Consider the following 21587-nt stretch of genomic DNA (forward strand, 5'->3'; position numbering starts at 1 on the left):
TAGAATGACAAATATTTAGTAGAAATATAAGAAATGTAAAGGAACTTTGAACACACTCGCCTAACACTATATGATTCAGCGAATATCTTTAAAATTACAGAGTAGATATTCCTGATATTTGACGCAATGATATCTTGTAAAAAATACCTTAACCTGCTACCATGTGGATTTATTCATTTTACGACTAATCCTAATTTCAACTTGTACACGATATGTCCGCCCTGTTACAACTGCTACACTGTAAGAAGACTTTGATATTTTCACTATGTTACAGCTATTATGAACAGCACCAAGAAGGGAGATTCGTCCTTTACTACAATAAAGAATATAGGATCGAGGTAAGAAAGTGAAATAATACTAAGGAAGATCCGTCCTTTACTACAATAAAGTATATATAATCGAGGTAAGAAAGTGTAATAATTCTTAAGGAGATTCGTCCTTCACTACAATAAAGAATATAGAAGCGAGATAAGAAAGTGTTAATTCTATGGGAGATATGATACGTTATATATATATAGAAAACCACTTACCCTTTATAAGTTATATTATGGTCTTGCGAAACCAATATTCCTTTTAAATTATTTTAACTTTAATTGTCTCTTACTTTCTTTAACTTTGTCATACATATACTTTACAACTTTCCTAATGCATCTTTTCATCATCATACGATATTTCAGTAAAAACTTAATATACCATTTAGTGATCTTTTTTTTTTTTTCAAGAAAAAAATAACAACAATATGATGTAAAACAACTAAGATAAGATACCTCTGAAATAAAAAAAAAGTCAAATAAAGTTTCCTTTCAAAAAGGAATGGCTTGGTTAGTTGAGCTAACATCTTTCATCAAAAATATTCCCTTTAAACACTAATGGTTTCGGTCACAACGTAAGCGCAGAAATTGGCGGCAAATTTTCCTCTTCGCCAATTCGTTTGACTCAACCCGGGACATGCCGGTCACGCGAGCGGCTACAAAAATATTCCCGCCGGTTTATTAATAAACGAACCCTTCGGCGTACGCCACTCCCCTGAACTGCAATTAAAAAAAAATCTATTTTGGTATGATTTTCTATTGCGACCTGTTCCTAATGAGTTATCAAAATATTTCTTCCAGTATGTTTGTACCTTTACTGGTATAAGTCCCCAATTTTCAAATATGTACAAGATTTTATATCGCAAAAAAAAAAAAACATTATTTGCCGCTTTGCCTATCTCGTATATTAAAATCATTTATAATTCGCACTAAATATTTTTTTTTTGTATTTTTTTTTAAAGATCCAAGAAAGAACAATGAAATGCAACAACAATAGAGCAACATGCACGAGCGGTATTTCTATACGAGCAGGTAAAGATGTTTTTATTGCAGACCGATGTGGAAAAACAAATTACATTGGCTTTTCACAATGCGACAATGGTGGGATTCTTCAAGTTGTAAGAGTTGACAGCTATAAATACACGGTATGTACAAACTGTTTATACGTCAAAATACCATTACAGCCTCATAGCAATTAGACTTATTTTTCGGTGCGCAGACTATGCATATGGTGTAGCAAAGTAACGAAAGACACGGAAGACTTATTCTCATCACGGATTCACCAATGGAACCATAAACTTTACTTGTAGTCGTTGGAACTTCAGGGCAACCGCCACTATTGGGTATTTACAATGCGTGAATGTATGTCTATCTATATTCAGATTATTGACAGCGAGGCACATATACTAACTAAGTTTTCTTCAAATCATTTATTAATCTTCAAGACTTCGAATAGTTAATTTTTAGCTAATATTCATTGATGACAGGTATTGCATTCCATTGATAGTATTCTACTACATGCATACAAATGCAAATTAACTAATTTTGTGATGTCATATGAAATGCTGCAAAAATCAGTTGTACCCAATATGAAAATATACAGTAGTTTATTATAGTTTGTCGATTTGCTGTCAATACAGGCATCATGTATTGAAATATTCTTCTGGTACATATTACAAGGACATGCTTTAGCTTAAGGGGTATACATATGAGATCCCATAAATACATCAATACATAGGTCATTATTCAGAAATGATTAAGAATTCACAAGACTTGTTTAAACGTCAGGGTCTAAACGTCTACTTTAGCAAGCATAACGATAATTGTTTAAATTCTATTTCTAAACTGTAACCAAAATAGATAGATAGATTATAACAAAATTGGTGCCAGCACACTAAAGCTCACCTGTGACAATGCAACATCGCCTGTGTCTACTCTAAAACTTTGACCTTTTTGGCGTTCAATGTTTATAGACATGCTTGAATGACGATAGAATGAGGGAAAACAGCGAAAGGACCTCGGACATTTTCCTATTCAGATTGCCTATCCAATTAAGGAATTGTGACATAGGGATAGACTTCTGAAAATGCATAGTTATGATAGTTGAAGACCATTTCTTGATAAATGCGACTTCATTTTACAAGTTTATGAACAAAAAAGAAGACTTTGTAGACATTTCTCATTCTCTTTTCTATTAAAATATGAACATAAATCATTTTTACGTTTTAAACATCTTTCCCACCAGTGACGCAACAAAATAGTTCATATGCCTTTGTAAATAATTATTATATACGTATGCTGCAAAAATGGCACTTGGAAGTGTTTAAAATTGAAAAAAACTATGTACAGGGTGTCAGCAAATAAATTTTTACATAAATATTTGACACTTATTGCATGTGTTTCCTAAACCTTACATATATACAGCTTTATTCATTTTTGTAAATATTTCAAGCACAGAAAACACTAAACTAAATAAATAGGGGACATAGAAAGTGAAGCTAGAAAGCAGACAGATCCTTATAAGGATATCTTATGAATTTTTCAATCAGATCAGTTACCTCTTGACAGTCTAAGTCTGTCGATTGAGTGTTTTCAGGATTGAGAAAACTGCATCTGTCATAAGTCAAGAACCAAGCAAGTGGCTTCGACATATTACGTATGTGTCTTCAACGCAAACATGACAAAGAAATGCAGACGAACTTCTATGGGAATAGTGCCACTTAGGTGCAATTTTTTTACCTTTTGTAGGACACAGTTGAAGCGAACCTAGAATGCATTTTAAGAGCAACATTTGCTTTTATTCGATCTAGCATCCTATACCCTAACAGAACTACACCAGACACCATCTCATTAACTAACCTAATTGCTTCCAGAACTTACACTGACACCCATAGAACTAATACTGACTCGCCCATAACTAACACTGACACCCCCAGAATTAACATCAATTCGCTCACACGTCTGAAACTTATTTCGAAGCCAACAGAAATACTAGTAAGGACCTCAAAGAACTAAAGAATATCTATATAAATGTTGATACTAGCTAGTGAAGTTCCACTGATATAAAATGCTAAAAGTAAGGCATCCTTGAACCCGCAGTGGAATAGGCAGTCTCCTGCACCCGTCCGTTTCAACTGAAAAAGGCCAACTACGCCAATGTATGGCCAGCTACACCACTGCATGTATTCAATAATAATCCTCCACATAATGCCCGGTCAGTATTGTACATGTGTATAAATACAGTATAGCAATAGATGTATAGAAAACAAACAATAGGATATGATCAATGCTTCAGTGTTATCATGGGCACTCGGGTGGAAATAACTGAAGTACAGTTAGAGACCAAATGTTTTGTTCCACTTTTATTTTTTCCGTTTCGTTTATTTTCAAAAATGTCAATAAAACTGATAATCTGCATGGTATCAGTTTATTTATTGTGTTAAAATATTTCATAGTAGACATACCTTAAATACCAATGCTTATTTTAACTAAAAATACACATTTTAAATTTTTCAAAAATATGACCCTTAGTTACAAACTGTTCGAATTTCAAGAAAACGAATATAAAATAAAACTATTTTTTGTGATAGTTTGATAGGAATATAACTTATTTATCAGTATTTGAAGCTGTTATATAAAACTATCAGCTACTGCAGTCAAGAAATAGCATTGAACTTAGGGCAAAATCCCTAGCATAATGTCCGATGTCCTTTTCTCGATTCAATGTTTCAAATTCTCAAACTGCAACATTTCTGTTCCGATCTTAAGATAAATTTGTATATACAATTAAGAGCCTGAATAACTACATGGCGGATAACTAATCAATTTCCTGACGAACGTAATAACATATCTTAAAAATGATATGGTTGGAGCCAAAATAAAATTCACCTACATCTCCGGTCGAAATGTGTTCAGAATGTGTGTGTGTGTGTGTTGGGTTCAACGTCAGTTGGGTTCAACTTCACACCAACAAAATTCACAGATCATCATGCAGAGCAGGGCCAATTTGTAGATGCTGGTGCCACATGGTTAACTCGCCTTTTTCCTGTGATACTTTGAGCAAACACGGTTTTTTTCACTGTAAACGCCCTTACATTCATATCTTTATATTTCTTTTGGTAGCACATCTCTCTGCCGGTAAAGTCCAACTCAATCGGCTTGAAACAAATCGAAATAACATCTACGAGTGGTCACACGGGGACTTGTTAGTCGACAAATGAGAGAGGTGTTCAGCTTCTGTTTGAACTTTTGTGTGTTCAATGTTCTGTATTTCATGGCAACAAATATTAAATCTTAGATCCAGTTCAATAATCATTCTGCAAAGCTTAGACCAAGATAGAAAAGTTATTAATTCAGGTTCTTCTATTTGTCCCTAGGATCAATCCAGCCGTTAAAGCAGATTTCCCCAACGCATGATTTTATATATATTATATAATTGTGGGATGGCCTTATTTTACATCTAAAGTGTAAATATATTTTTATCATTTACATTATATTTTAAATTTACAATAATCCGGCCGTTATACAGCCAATATTACAGCTACTCGCCCACTGTTTTAGTAAAATTTAAACGTAAAACGTTACACAAAATATCTTAATTCATTAAAACCATAAACTGGCTGGACAGATTTATTGTTTATAAACTACGGTAGTATCAGATATTCAATATCTACTTTAACTTCTTTATTTAAGGTTTTTACACCCATTGGAACGAAAATTACCATAACACTACACCGAAGTAGTATGTATGCTAAATTCATGAATATAGACATCGTCATGGCACCTAAAGATAAAAACAATGTACAAGGATTGTGTGGAAACTTTGATGGTGATATGACAAACGACCTTGTTCACAGTAATGGTACTATATCTGAACTGAAAAACATAGGAGGTGGTAGTCATCATGAAGACTTTGCAAATAGCTGGCGGTAAGTAATTCAGCGGAAGCTTGGATCGGAAACTGTTACTTCCATTCTCCAAGAAATCAATTGATATGATGATTCAGGTAGATCTCAGTATGTAACAGCGTCTTTCGTCTCTGAAAAATCAGATTTGAAATCTAAGATTCGTCAGTTGTATCTTGCAATGGCAATAACCGTTCTGCTAATATATTCCATAACAATAACTCAAATACGATACTAAATACCAAATACATGAATATGCTTTATATTTATATGATATGTTTGGTGTAATATTGTGGTGATTGGTTCGTATAAATTCTCTCTACCAATATTATCTTATAATGCGGTCGAATTGTTTCCTCGCGGGTCTCATGTTTTGGTAAGCTAACTGTTCTGAATGTAATCATATTCCTTTATTCGTATAAATTCATTGTATCCTTGCCATCGAGTTAACTTTCATAGAGAAAATACGTAGCTTTTCTGGTCCCAGTCAGTAAAATATACTATAGTGCTGATTTGAGAGACATGATAACAGAGATTGAAAGAGTATAAATGCAACTGTTGCTCCAAAAGCAATGTGTAGCGCGATTTTGGCGTGCAATTAAAGCCGCACAGAATTTTCTTAATATTCTTATTGGGTTAGTGCATTTATATAAATGGAATCGTCTGTACTGCCAGGTGTTTTGCGTGATCGGTCTGGTGTATTGTGGTAGTGATTGGTTCATACAAATTTTCTCTACCTATATATGAATATGTTCGCGTGTCTAAATTTTAGGGTACCTGACGAAAGGACCCCTAATTCACAAAAGAAACGTAATCTAGAAAGCTGGGCGAACTTGAATGGTATGTACTGTGTATGTGAAGAAGGCAAAAGTGGACGGGCTACAGCGGAAGCGTTTTGTTCGAGTACGCAATATTTAGACTGTACAATGAAAAACTCTATTACCAAAAGTAAATGTCACATTCTAAATACCCGTAAAAGGAGGTCTCCAGGGTCACATGCCAAAGAGATGGAAAGACTTTTTACATTGATGGAACCAGTCAAAAGTCATCATGTCCGAAAGGTTCATTCATTTTCTTTCCTCTATAAATGCAGAAAACTTGTGTTCCTTGAAATCACGATTATTCGTGGAGGAGGAGGAGTTTATTTTCGTAGTTGGATCGATCCTTGGAAGGAAATAAAATCCAACAAAAATATAAATAACACTCTGCTCATTATTCCATTAAAATCCGCGCATTAATTTTTACTGATGTACTTAAACAAAGAATTTAATCCCATCCAATTAAAGTGATTTCAGAGATGATATTTTTTCTTTCAATTGAAGATCGAAATATATTCACATAGTGAACAAGAGATGCATATTTTCTCTAGTGGCGTTAACAATCTGATTTTCTTGAGTGATATATAGATATTAAGATTAAATGCTCATTTAGTTTATATAAACCACGAACAAAATTAATAAACAGTTTATTATTTCACGAAACTGTAGGAAAAGCTATACAGTGTGAATTCCGTTTCGTTTCACTATATGTTTCATTTGGATGTTTACATTAAAAATATAATCTAATTGAGAAAGTGAAAATGTACAGTCATTGTCATTGAATAATGCCTGGAATATATAAAAGTAAGCCGCATTGTTGTCAAATTCAAATTCTAAACTTGGATGTCGTACTTTTTTCCAAGCAAATACATTAACATTTATGCAAATTTTCTGTTATTATATAATATCACTCTTGAAATCTATTAGTTTGATAAGTTGGTCGAATAAGGATCATCTAATTTATATTTGTAGTAATTGTGTTTTTATTTAGCGCCAAACAAATGAGGACCAAATAACTTCTGCCGAGGCCAGCGACATTTGTTCACAAAGGATTAATGGCTCCCTGGCATTCACATCATATTCGCATGTGACGGGTTCAGAAAATCCATCTGCGGTGATTGGACAATGTATGTTTGATGTCAAGGTAGGCGGAACTTTTCATTTTGTACATTCTGGTAAAGGAAACCAATGCTTCAAACTGGTTTTTGCAACCATACTTTTAATAACGTTTAATTGTTCTCAGATGTAAACAAACAAAGTGAAAATAACTCGTTAATTATACTGAAATGGAGTTTTGCTTTAATTTTATGTATGTATTAACAAATTTTGAAAGTAACGATGTTTATAAACATGAATATTTGCAACTTATCTCAGAGGATTTAATACTACCTTATTATGGGCGTAGAATTTGTTCATGTGAGTACCCTATCTAGCTAGATTGCGGAGGATTGGCGGTCCTACTTAGATGCCAGCCCTTGCCTCATATTACGCCCGAAGGTTTATGCGGAGCTCAGTTAAGATAATACGAGGCCAAGCACAAAAGTAAAACAATTCGTATTTGTATAAAAATTTATGTCAATATCTTCCTGATTTATAGCCCTCTTTATACTGTAGGGTTTACGCACGCTTATTTTATGTTAAAACAACTGCAGATTCTCGATGGATTGGTTGGTACTCACCTGTCGGGTGAGTGCACCAACATATCCCGAGGGATTCTATATATGTTCTTACATTGTGTATCTGTATTTCTACATAAATTATAACAGAAGTGTTAAAAATAACGAAAAATTAAAATATGCAACTGACCACAGCCATGCAAAGGCAACCGCTTCACAAGTTTTATTTATTATTTCCGAGGTCTACAGTAACTGCACATATTCTACATGCAGAAAAGTCATTTAAGTAACGTCTCTTTGCTTGTGTATATTTTCGTTACATCTATGTGAAATAAGTTTTACCACCAATTCTTGCGATAAAGTTGGTCTGCACTTAATATGTTTCTTTTATATGACACACTGTCTTTACACAACAGCTGTCGTGATATGCTGAGGTACCCCATTTTCTGCTGTTAGGTTAGGTTCACTATTTCATATGTAATACTGGTATCATAATATCGATAAACACATTTTTTCATATATATGTCATAAACAGTGAAATCTCTGTTTATTTTGTAACACAATTTAGCAACTAAATTTTGCTTGATTCACCTCACCTCTCCGTCTCGATAAAAAGTTTGATAACTGGGATGCTTTAAACATTGATTTAATAGACCAAGACTATGGTTTATAAATTCACATATGGTTAATTAGATTTACGTTAAATCAACTGAAATATGTCAAACAGGTACCTTCTATAAATCAAATGTTCAATAAAAACTAATAAGTAAACTGTACTCTTCGGCTTTATTTTTCTGTTTGACATTGCACATTATTAGATGTTTAATGAAGACAAAGCTTTATCGTAATCATTGAGCCGCATCATGAGAAAACCAACATAGTGCATTTGCGACCAGCATGGATCCAGACCAGCATGCGCATCTGCGCAGTCTGGTCAGGATCCATACTGCTCGCTTTCAAAGCCTATTGCAATTATAGAAATAGTTAGCGAACAGCATGGATCCTGACCAGACTGCGCGGATGCGCAGGCTGGTCTGTATCGATGCTGGTCGCAAATGCACCATGTTGGTTTTCGTATGGTGTGGCTCATTATTATGTAAATTTAGAATGTTAACTTTCTCGATAATAACAATCTTAGTTTTTCTAAATATCTTCAAAGATTCAATCATGACATTTAAACTTTTAAACCGAAAAACGAATAAATCAATGCTGGCAAAAATACCAAGAGAGAAGGCATTAACAGCAAGATAAAAAAAAGGTTGAAAAAATGATATTTACAACGAAAGGGCAATTTAAAAGATTTCATAATCCGGGAACTTCGGTCCATTGTTTTGTTTACTTTGGACCAGGAAGAGCATATCAAATACGTTCACCAACAGAGCTCGCTCGCATGAATCATATTGTTTATACACGTTCTATTGTTTGTACATGGCCAAAAGGTTTCATGAAAAATATCAATTAAGTAGACAGGTGTATAGCCGATAGTGTTTACCGACTTAATAGCTGACGGTCTCCGGTTCAAATATTGCTTCTATAATTATTCCTTCAGTTTCAAATATAAGTTTCGAGTAAATGTCTGTATTTAATTTGAAGGAGTAGGAAATGTTAAAAAAATTAACGTTAGTAACTTACGGTCCATTGGTAGTAAGTGACCCGGCAAAGCATTTCTGTTAAAAAAATGTTCTGGCCTTAGGCCAAATTAGAAGGGTTTACGCTATTTATAGAAACACAAATGGTCGGGCATAAGACTGATCCCTTATCAAGATTCATATTTTGTTCCTTTCTACTGTGATGAAACAGTTGAATCTACTTAATTTGAAAACGTGTGAGTAGTATAGTAAATTACTGAAATTGGCGCTAATTTGACCTCATTTGACCCTAAACTCAAACTGCTAACCCAGTACCCTTGATACTGTGAAAACCTTTGGTTAAACCAAATGAAAACCTTTGCTTTGGCGGACGTAAGTGGGCTGGAGGGGACCAAGGTCCGCTCACACAATTAAAAAAAACCCTAAGGTTTTAACAAAGTAAAGAAAAAACCCGGAAGAAAAATTCACACACTGAAAAACATTTATGATAGTTTTGTCCTTATTGATTAAAATAATTCATAAGTGTTTGTTCATTTTTTCTTTGATTATGAATATTTAGTATTTTGTACAGTAAATCATACAACGGTACTTTGTTTTGTAATATTTTAATGAAAAATAAACAATAAATTAAATTTTAACGACACTGGTGTCGTTTTCTTCAACAAGTTTACTTAACCGTAGAAGTATGCCATATGCATACGCATGGTTGAATATCGAATCAATATCGTTTGTGAACAAATATTGGCTCAATGTAAAGTTTTGTGACACCGGTGTCGTTTTATTGATACTTCTTTCAACCGTATGATTATGATATATTGTAATTGAAGTGACACACGGTGTGTTTACAAAGTAAACATATCGGTTAACTTTATGAATGGAAGTAAATACCACTCCTGTTTAAACTTCCCTGTTTTGTTTGATTTAAATTCGATACGTTTGCACTTTACGCTTAACAGTTGATTTAAAGTAACCTGCCAAAGTTTTGCCAATGTGGCAGCGACTGCCACATTGTTGCCTTTGTGGCAGAAATTTGGCAGAAATTTAATATAAGTGTTTTATTAAATTTAAATACATATAATATAAATGAGTTTACAGAATAAAATATATTGTTTGAAAGAAAGAAGATTTACTGATAATATAAATCCTCATTATGTTACATCACAAAACGGGAGAAAAATGATAATGACTACCTGTTCATCTTGTGGAAGAATGAAATCAAAGTTTGTTAAAAGTACAGGGGGTAATTTAGATATTCATAAAGCAATGTTACCTTTATTACCTAAGAAAGGATTAACAATCCCAGGTGGTTACAGATATTGCGGGCCCGGAAATCCTTTAAATAACGGGCCTCCTGTCAATGAACTGGATCTATGTATGGACCATGATTTTTGCTATGACAGCAATGTAAAAAATAGTATATGCGATAAGCAAATGCTTTCCAACTTAAATAAAACTCACTCAAAAACATTTGGAGAAAAGATTGCAAATCATTTAGTTGTAAAACCTGCAATTAAAACGAAATACAAACTTGGGCTTGGACGTAAGTCCCCGGGAGCTAGAAGCTCACTAGGACAAAAGTCAAAAAACAGGAAAAGGGGGTAGAGTATTTACTTGGACGTAAGTCCCCGGGAGCTAAACGCTTACTCAGAAAGACCCCCGAAATAACATGGAGTGATAGATTAGCAGAAGAATTACATAAACCAATTAAACGAAAATTTACGAAACGACGGGTGATTGTCCGTGACATTGATGATACTTGGTCTACTTATTTAGTTGATATGCAAGCTTTTTCAAAATATAATAAAGGAGTAAAGTACTTGTTAACCGTTATTGACGTGTTTAGCAAATATGCATGGGTTATTCCATTAAAGAATAGAACTGGAGAATCTGTGACAGAAGCATTTGAAAAAATAATTTTTGGAGCTTCAGACAGAGCTTTAGCTCCTCTTCACGCTCGGCCAACAGGTAGAACACCAACAAATTTATGGGTAGATGAAGGAAAAGAATTTTATAATAAAAAGTTTGAATCATTTTTGAATAAAAATAAGATTGACATGTATCATACATTTAATGAAGGAAAAGCTGTAGTAATCAAAAGATTTAATAGAAGTTTAAAAAGAATAATGTGGAAATATTTTACAGCAAATAATACTTATACTTATTTAGATAATTTACAGGAAATGGATGATAAATATAACAAAACAAAACATTCTAGTATAAAAATGACACCAACTGAAGCCAGTAAAAACTTAAATAAAGGTACTGTTTACTTTAATTTATATGGTAATTTAAAGATACCAAAGAGTAAACCGAAATTTAAAATTGGTTATCGAGTTCGCTTAAGCAAACTTAAAATACATTTTGAAAAAGGATATACACCAAACTGGACAGAGGAGATATTTATAATTTATGAAATTAATAATACAAATCCCAGAACATACACTATTAAAGATTTAAATAATGAAATAATTCAAGGTTCATTTTATGAGCAAGAACTTTTACCTACTAAACAAGAGGTTTTTAGAATAGAAAAAGTTATTAGACGAGACTATAAGAAAAAACAAGCATTAGTAAAATGGAAAGGTTATAGTGAAAAATTTAATAGTTGGATTCCGTTCAGTGAATTGGAAGAAATTTAAACTAAAATATATATTATATAAATGAGTAATAAGAATCTAATTTCTAATAGAATAGAAACAATAGATCAATTAATTTTTCTCTTGACTAAACTTGCTGCTGCTTACAGAAAAAGTTATAAGTTTTGCGGAAGAGTAAATACAGGATTACAAATTACAGCAGGTATTTTTGGTTGTTCGGCTGCATTAGCACTTGTTCCAGCTATTCCTATATTTGTAGCAGTTGCTGGCGCTGTTCCATCAGTAATTACTATATTTATTAATAGACTTAAAGTTGAAGACAAAAAAGCTATTTTAAAATTACATCATCACAAAATTAAACAACTTATAACAAAAGCACGAATTGGAAAAGTAAATAAAGAAGAAGAGAAAAAAGTTATTCAAGATAATTTTACAATACTGTTAGAAATGTAGGAAGAAAAAAACTACTCAATGCCTTTTGAAACGTATATGAAGGAATTTAAACTTAATGGATATAGAAATAAAAAAAGAAGAAGAGCTGTATTAAATATAGATTGACTGATTTTTAAATGTGTTTTTTCTATAAGTAGTTTATATAAATGAGAAAAATTATATCAGTTGAAGGTAACATTGCATCAGGAAAAAGTACGTTTTTAGATATTATTAAAGAATATAATCCTAATTTTAATATAATTTCAGAACCAATTCATGAATGGCAAAATGTTATGGACCCTGATTATAATTCATATAACCTTTTTGAACTTGCTGCTCAAGAACCTTCCAAATATTTCTTTCCTTTTCAACTAGCAACTTTAAACAGTCATATAAAAATGTTATCTTCTGCTAAACAGTTTGATTGTGTTTTTGTCCTCGAACGGTGTTATTTAACTAACAGTAACGTTTTTACAACACAACATTACGACAACGGTGTTATAAATGACCCCGAGTGGGCAGTATACAATCTTTTCTTAACTGATCATATTATTAAAATACATGGAAAAACCCCAATTGATGGATTTGTTTATGTTAAAACCGACCCAGAAATATGTTTTAAAAGACTTCAAAAAAGAAACAGAACTGAAGAAAACAGAGTTGGTTTAGATTATTTAGAAAAACTACACAAATTACACGAAGAATGGTTAAACAGAATGTCTCAAGAAGGTATTAAAATTTTAACAGTTGATAACAATTTAGAAAAAATAACTTTAAAATCTTATTCAAAAGATATAGATAATATTGCCTATTTTTTACATGTTCTTTAGGTGCGTTGTTAAAGATATTTTTTCTTTAAGTATATTAAATAATGGTTAATAGAAAAGTAGACAGAATGATTATGCCAAAATTATCTAGCACTTTAGGAGAAATAATGAATGAAGATAGAAATTCATATAAAAATGTTCTTAAAAGAAGAAACGTTATTAAATCAAAACTTCATCAAATAGTTAGCGATGAATATAAAAAACATGTGATTGATAAATTACAAGATGTGTTAGATCCTTATCTCCTTAGGAGTAATTTATTTGAATGGGATTGTGGTTGTTTAATGTTGAAAGACGAGAATAATGAAATATTATGTGATTGTCCCAGATCAAATTATTATCGAAACAAACCCCAAAAAGTTATTGCAACTGAATTAGATACCAATAATGAAAAAACATGTAAAAGCATTTATGCAGCATCTAAAGATCTTGATATTAATTCTTGATTAATAAAAATGTGCTGCGAAGGGAAAAACAGAGTAAAAAGTGGAAAATCGAAAACTAATGGGAGAAAGTATAAATTTAAATATTTTTTTTTCTTTTTAAACTTTACTATTTTGTTTTTTTTTTTTTTTTGCTTAAAGAATTTTTTTCTAAATATAATATATAGATGGCTGTCAGAGAAACTGAGAGATCTTTAAATCAGTATATTAAGAAATTTGAAATTAAGGTTGAATATAGACAGGACCAAAAAAATCAATTATATTTAAAGGGAATTCCGATAGTTTTTTATGCGCATCTTTCTGCGCAGCCGACACTTTCTATGGAAAACTGAACTGAAGTCAACATTTGTTGAAACATGTTACAGACAGTCTTAAATATGAGGAATCTTGAATGAAATAACATTTTTGATAAGTTTTATCAGTAATCAAATGTTGATACTGGTTTATGTTGTATTGACAAGTATCATGCCTGACCGGTATCTTGCTATTTTTGTGGTTGTGTTTTCACATCGCATTTTAGTACAAAGACAGTGTTGTTCATATAATGTAAGATAATTGACTTAGTACTGATAAGACAATATCATCTTTCAGATTATTTTGTATTCAATTATAGAAAGAATTAAGAATTTTTTAAACTTTTTTTTTAACTTCTAGCAGACATACATGTAATCAATTTGGCCAGGTTCGCGCCATTTTCCGTCCGAACAGGTGTTGTATTCTAGCGGTCTTAACATAAAATTTAGCCTGGTGACCCATATATTTTTAGCCATTTTTATGCTCACAATACAATTATCTATACACAAGAAAAACAGGAAAAAATTCTATGAAAGAGTTTTTTCAAAATTTAAAAAAAAATTCTTCACTATGGGTATTTTTCACTGAAAAAAGTTCACAAAAGTAAATATGAAACAATATTTTTTTTTCATTTTTACCCATTATTGTAAGGATAGAGTATTACAAATATGACTATGATATCAAATAAGTATATAATAAAATCTGTAAAAAGAAAAAACTTTATTGTGCTGTCTTAATGTTTATTCTGGTTGGTATTTATAAAAAAGCAGAAAATTATGAAAATGTTGAAAAATCGCTAGCAGTTTCAGCAACAGTGGGTGTGTTCAATACATTTTTTCACAAAAACAAGCCTGGTGACCTGTTGTTTATATTTGTTCATTGTTTTCAGCACAAAATTTCCTATCATATATGTGAATTTAAAAAAATTCTATGAAAGGAAAAAACTATAGGAATTCCCTTTAACTATAAATGACTCTTATGAAATACTTAAATCCGAACTTAAAACTTTAAAAGGTATAAAAATAAATGTTGTTTTAAAAATAACTTTCGCAAAAATTAGTAATACAGATACAATATATAAATCAGCTTATTTTCAATCAAAGGCTTTAATTATTATTAATACAAATGAAATAAAATACACTTTACGCCAAGCCTTTAATGAAATAATAAATAGGATTGGTAACTGGATTTCAGAAGAAAGCGGCTGGAAAATAGAATCAGTTGATGCTCATTATATGAATAGATATAAATATACACCGCTGGCTGCTTCAAGTTATTTAGAATTACCAAAACCATTACAACATCCAATGAAAGGATTAATAAATATAAAGAATGAGCATGATAATGAATGTTTTAGATGGTGTCATTTAGCTTACAAATTTCCTGTTGAAAAAGACCCTCAAAGAGTTTCAAAATATAAAAAGCATATAGAAGAACTTAATTATAAAGGAATAAAATTTCCTATATTATTAAACCAAATACCTAAAATAGAAACTCAAAATGATATTTCATTTAATATATTTGGTTATGAAGAACCTACAGGTATTTATCCATTGTACATTTCAAAATATCAATATGAAGAACATTGTGACATGTTATGAATCAATAAAGATAAGATAAACCATTATGTTTGGATAAAAGACTTTAATAGATTAATGTGTAACAAAACCAAAGATCAACATAAAAAACATTTTTGCAAATCATGTTTACAAAATATTTCTCAAGAAAGAATATTAAATGAACATATACCAAATTCTTTAGCTATTAATGGTGTTCAAGCTGTAAAAATGCCAAAAGAGGGAAGTAAAATTTATTTTAAAAATTATCATAAAGGCTTAGCAGTACCTTTTGTAATTTATGCTGATTTCGAATCAATAACTAGAAAAATATCTACTGCTTTACCATCACCTGAATCTTCATTTACTGAAGCATATCAAAAACATGTAGATTGTGGTTACGGTTATAAAGTTGTTTGTTGTTATGACGATAAATATACTAAACCAACTAAGATTTACAGAGGAATATGTAAAGATATATGGCATTTATGGTAAGTGATTTGATTTTTATAGACAGTTTTCAATTTATGTCTCAACCATTAGATAACTTAGTAAAAAATATTCCAGAATTTAAGTACACATCTCAAGAATTTGATAAAGTTGCGCAGCTGGAACCTTCGGTTGCACTTGAATTATTAAAAACAAAAGGTATTTATCCATACAATTACATGGATTCATTTAAAAGATTCAAAGAAACAGAATTACCTCCTAAAAAAGAGTTTTATTCAATTTTAAATGAAACACATATCTGACAACGAATAGGAACATGCTAAAAATGTTTGAAATAAATTTAAAATAAAAACAATGGGAGAATATCATGATCTATATTTAAAAACTGACGTATTACTTTTAGCTGATACATTCGAAAATTTTAGAAAACTATGTTTGGAATATTATAAACTTGACCCTTGTCATTATTTTAGTAGTCCTGGGTTAGCTTGGGATGCAATGTTAAAAATGACTGGAATAAATCTGGATTTAATAACTGATATTGATATGTATCTTTTTATTGAAAAGGGACTGAGAGGAGGAATAAGTTATATAGCTAATCGTTACAGCAAAGCAAACAATAAATATATGAAAGATTATGATCCTGAATAAGAAACTAAATACATTATGAACCTCGACGCCAATAATCTTTAAGGTTGGGCCATGTGCCGACCTTTGCCCTCTGGAAATTTTAAATGGGTCACTTTAAAACAATATAAGAAATTAATTGCAAAAGGTAAAACTAACTTTATAATTGAATGTGATCTTGAATATCCAAAAGAATTACGTGCTACGAGTAATGATTATCCTTTAGCTCCTAAAAAAATTAAAATACCAGACGAATGGCTTTCAAATTATAGTAAAAATATTAAAACAGAATTTGAAATAGGAAAAAGTAATGTAAAAAAAATAGTTCCAACTTTAATAAAGAAAAAGAATTATGTTGTTCATTTTAAAAATCTTGAACTATATGCACAATTAGGATTAAAAGTAACAAAAATACATAGAATATTAACTTTTGACGAAAGTCCTTGGTTAAAAGGATATATTGATTTTAATACTCAAAAAAGATCTAAAGCAAAAAATTCATTTGAAAAAGACTTTTTTAAACTCATGAACAACAGTGTGTTCGGTAAGTCGATGGAGAATTTACGAAAAAAGAATCAATATTAAATTAACACATAATGAAAATATTTTTATTGAAGTATATAGCAAAACCTTCATTTGTTAGTTCAACAATGTTTAATAAGAATTTGTTTGGTATTCATAGAATAAAAGAAAGTTTTTTTTTAAACAGACCTTGTTATGTTGGAATGTGCATTCTTGATTTATCAAAATATTTAATGTATGATTTTCATTATAATTACATTAAGGAAAAGTATAAATACAACTGTAAATTACTATTTACTGACATTGATTCATTATGTTATGAAATAAATACTGAAGATGCATATGAGGATTTTTATAAGGACAAAGACTTATTTGATAATAGTAATTATGATAGTAAGTCAAAATTTTATTTCGATAATAATAAAAAATGTAATTGGAAAATTCAAAGATGAAGCTGCTGGAATTCCCATTGATAAATTTATTGGATTAAGAAGTAAAATGTATTCATATTTATTACAAAATGAAGTTAACATTAAAAAATGTAAAGGAATTAAAAGACATGTTGTTAAGAAAACAATAGTTCATGAAAATTACAAAGATACTTTGTTTAATTCAACCCAAATTAACCATACATTTAAAGTTATTCGTTCTGATAAACACAATCTTTCCAGTTATTTATAAATAAAACATCTTTATCATGTTATGACGATAAAAGATATATTCTTGATTATACATTAGCCTATGGTAACAGAACCATAAATTGTTAACTGAATATTCTTAACGTTTAAAGAATTAATATAAATTACATCATTTGTTTGAAATTGATTAGCATAATTAATAGAAATAGATTCATTTCTTCTTTTGGTTTTTGTATTATAACTTTGAAGATTTATTTTTTTAATTGGATACTCCCTTCTCCTGCATCTTTTTTAATTGCATCAATAAGAATAATTAAGATGCAGTTTTGTTTAATTGTTACATTATTACCATTTTGAACTAAACCAGGACTAGCATTTACAACTTTCCATTGAAATAATCCACTATCGGTATCTTCTGTTGCAGATGTTAAAAACAAAGGAGGTTTTCTTATTATTTGTTTTTCTATTTTACTTACTTTTTCATTTATATTATTGAATAATCCCATTATATAAAAAACAATGAAATAAATGGAAATTAATCAATTGACTAGGTAAAATCTTACATAACTTCCTGGTTCTACAGTATATGGATCACTTGGAGGCACAGGCACATCAACCAATGGAATAATATTTTCATGAAAAATTGTAAAATACATTCCTTTGCTTAAATTAATTTTAATATTTTTCTTGAAAACATATGTATATTGAATACCAGTTTGTTTAATCTCAGGTGATATATACTCTTTTCCATTTGTCTGATCACCCCACCAGTCAAAATAAATTTAAAAGTATGTTTTTTATCAAGATAGCGTCTTACTATGATTATGATAATGTTTACTTCAGTTATGTAATCCCCATCTTGTTGGACTAGAAATACATTCACCTCCACTCCATGAAAGATGACAAGTTTTTGATTTATTTTAATAAAACTTTTATAATCTGTAATCTTATTAGCTCGTATTCCAAATAATGCAAAAAAAATCCGTTTCTAATACCTTTTGTTGTAACTGTTTATCTTCAATGTCATATCTATTTGAATCAAGATATTGATTTACATGTAGTTGTCTGCTATTGTAGTATTCAAAAAGAAACACTTCACGTCTTACTGTTTCTAGTTCTTCTTCCAAAGTATTATAATTTTCATTAAGTTTAAGAATTACTTCAGCTAAATCATCATGTCGTTTTGTTGTAGCTACATCAGAAGCGGACAAATTGTCAACAGTATTTTTTGTTATAGCTAATCGTGTTTCTTGTTTTAAAAATGCAGTTTTTTACTTTTGTAATTTCTTCTGCATTAGTGGAAATTGCTTCAGTATTAGAGGTAATTAAATCTCCTTGTTTAACTGATTTTTCAACTACAAAGTCCAGTTTATTTTTATTTTCTTCAACTTTAGCATTAATCTGCGCTGTATCTTTTTGTAATATTTCTGTAAGTGTATTTAAGTCTGCGTACTTTAACTTGTGACGTGTGTCGACATTACTAATCAAGATCCGAAGTTGTTTCTTAAAATTTTCTATTTTAGAATTAAGCTCTTTTTTAAGGTTATCTAATGCTGTGTCATGATCATCACCTCTTTGTGAAGCTGCCTTTTCCAATTCAGATTTATATTCTGCAAATTTATTTGAAAATGTATTGAGTAAATATTGATTCTTTTTTGTAAAGTCAGTATTTAGTTTATTTATTTCTGTTCTGATTTCTAACTGATACATATTTTGTAACTTTTTCTCGGCTTCAGTAATCTTGTTTTTTAGTTCTTCATGTTTAATCATACTATCTTTTAATTCCTGAACTTGATTGTACATTATTTCAAAATTGGTTCTGAATACTTCTCTCATCTGAATATCTGTCAAATCAGATTTCTCTTCAAGTTCTTTAATAGAATCAACCATAGCTTTCATTTCTTTTTCAATTTTACCTTGTAATTTAACTATTAATAATGAATTCTTTTTATTGGGATTCATTATGGAGAATTCAACAAGATGTATGTCTTTGACTCCACGTGCCAAGACATAGAGGAACAGAATCCTGGTAGACCATCGTTTACATTAAAGGTAATATAAAGTAAGTCCGAAGTTACATCAGCAGGTTCATTTATTCCCTCAAAACACATTATTGCATAACCTATAAATGAAAGTATTCATTGATCCAGAGCATATTGAAGCATACTATAACATATACATTTGTATTTAGTTTTGGGCTTTCTCCTAACATATTTTTTGGAATAAATACAGAGTTTCATTTATATTCATTCAGAAGTAACATTTTCTCATGGAAGGCGATCAACGTTGATATTCACAACCTGTTATTTGCCCATCATCGTAATCATTTTCATCATCATAATCAAACATAAATCATAATTCTTTATTCATTATCATCAACAACATTAGCTATCACTCATCGTCATCAAACATCACTCGTCAATAAAAACTTATCATCATCACCAACAACAAAAATCATCACTCTTCATCATCTTTCATCAAAATATCATCATAATCATTCGTCGCACATAATCAACATCATTATCTATCATCATTGTCAATCATGACACCGAGAGCACCGAGGAATTAAAATTTGAAGATTTCAGTGATGCAATTTGTATTTAATAATTAGATATTGCCATCAATTCAATTTACACACATAAATGTAAAATCGTACGCTAGAGATATATTATCAAGTTGCGTGACTACAATTTGTATTTGTAAGTTGTCATTTTGGTGAAACAAATTTGAAATATACAATACAACAATTTTGATTATGGCGGATATCACCATTCATTGTCAATTATTGTCTTCTATTTCTAAGCATAAACTGTGTTGGTTAACTAAACTAAACATCAAGTCAACAAACACTGGTATAGCTCTGCCTTGTCTTAGAATGTATAATCGCATTCAGCTAGCACTGGTATAGTTCTGCCTTGTCTTAAAATGTATAACTGCATTCAGCTAGCACTGGTATAGCTCTGCCTTGTCTTAGAATATATGACCGCATTCAGCAAGCACTGGTACAGCTCTTTCTTTTCTTAGAATGTATAACCACATTCAGCTAGCACTGGTATAGCTATGTTGTGTCTTAGAATGTGTAATCGCATTCAGCTAGCACTTATATAGCTCTGCCTTATCTTAGAATTTATAACCGCATTCAGCTGGCAATGTTGTAGTTGAACTATCTCTTAGTATGTATGGCCTCATTCAGCTAGCACTTGTATAGCTCTGCCTTCTCTTAGAATATAAAACTGCATTAATCTAGCAATGTTGTAGTTGAACTTTCTTGTTGTATGTATTGCCTCATTCATCTAGCACTGGTATAGCTCTGCCTTGTTTTAGAATGTATAACGACATTCAGCAAGCACTGGTATAGCTCTGCCTTGTATTAGAATGTATAACCACATTCAACTAGCACTGGTATATCTCTGTCTTTTCTTAAAATGTGTAAACACATTTAGCTAGCACTGGTATAGCTCTGCTTGTATATAAATGTATAACCACATTCAATTAGCGCTCGTATAGCTCTGCCTTGTCTAAGAACGTATAACCGTATTCAGCTAGCACTGGAATAGCTCTGCCCTGTATAATATTGTAAAACCGCATTCAGCAAGCACTGGTATAGCTCTTCCTTTTCTAAAAATGTAAAACCGTATTCAGCTAGCTTCTGCAAGCACTGATATAGCTCTGCCTTGTCTCATAATGAATAAGCGCATTCGGCAAGCACTGGTATAGCTCTGCCTTGTCTCCGAATGTATAACCGCATTTAGCTAGCACTGGTATAGCTCTGCTTTGTCTTGGAATGTATAACCGCATTCACCTGGCACTGGTGTAGCTATGCTGTGTCTTAGAATGTGTAACCGCATTCAGCAAGCACTGGTATAGCTATGCTGTGCCTTAGAATGTGTAACCATATTCAGCAAGCACTGATATAGCTTTGCCTTGTCTCATAATGAATAAGCGCATTCGGCAAACACTGGT

At 31.1% G+C, this 21587-nt stretch overlaps 2 protein-coding genes across 6 annotated transcripts in view; both read left to right on the forward strand.

The window, feature by feature from the left end:
• Nucleotides 1-21587, forward strand: part of LOC123542679 (uncharacterized) — a 92617-nt gene that overhangs the window by 56217 nt on the left and 14813 nt on the right. The gene's annotated exons all lie outside the window — the stretch shown is intronic.
• Nucleotides 1-21587, forward strand: part of LOC123542389 (von Willebrand factor D and EGF domain-containing protein-like) — a 47638-nt gene that overhangs the window by 17757 nt on the left and 8294 nt on the right. For 2 of the 5 annotated variants that reach the window (XM_053531664.1, XM_053531666.1), the window contains 5 exons: nucleotides 275-338; nucleotides 1274-1456; nucleotides 5004-5239; nucleotides 5988-6276; nucleotides 7025-7177. In XM_053531664.1, the coding sequence (XP_053387639.1) occupies nucleotides 275-338; nucleotides 1274-1456; nucleotides 5004-5239; nucleotides 5988-6276; nucleotides 7025-7177 (925 nt within the window). Of the gene's footprint in view, nucleotides 1-274; nucleotides 339-1273; nucleotides 1457-5003; nucleotides 5240-5987; nucleotides 6277-7024; nucleotides 7178-19593; nucleotides 19677-21587 lie in introns of those variants that run through there. The other 3 variants (XM_053531665.1, XM_053531667.1, XM_053531668.1) reach the window with 3 other exon arrangements.

This window comes from Mercenaria mercenaria, chromosome 19 (genome assembly GCF_021730395.1).
Source record: "Mercenaria mercenaria strain notata chromosome 19, MADL_Memer_1, whole genome shotgun sequence".
In the NCBI taxonomy this organism is placed as follows: Eukaryota; Metazoa; Mollusca; class Bivalvia; order Venerida; family Veneridae; genus Mercenaria; species Mercenaria mercenaria.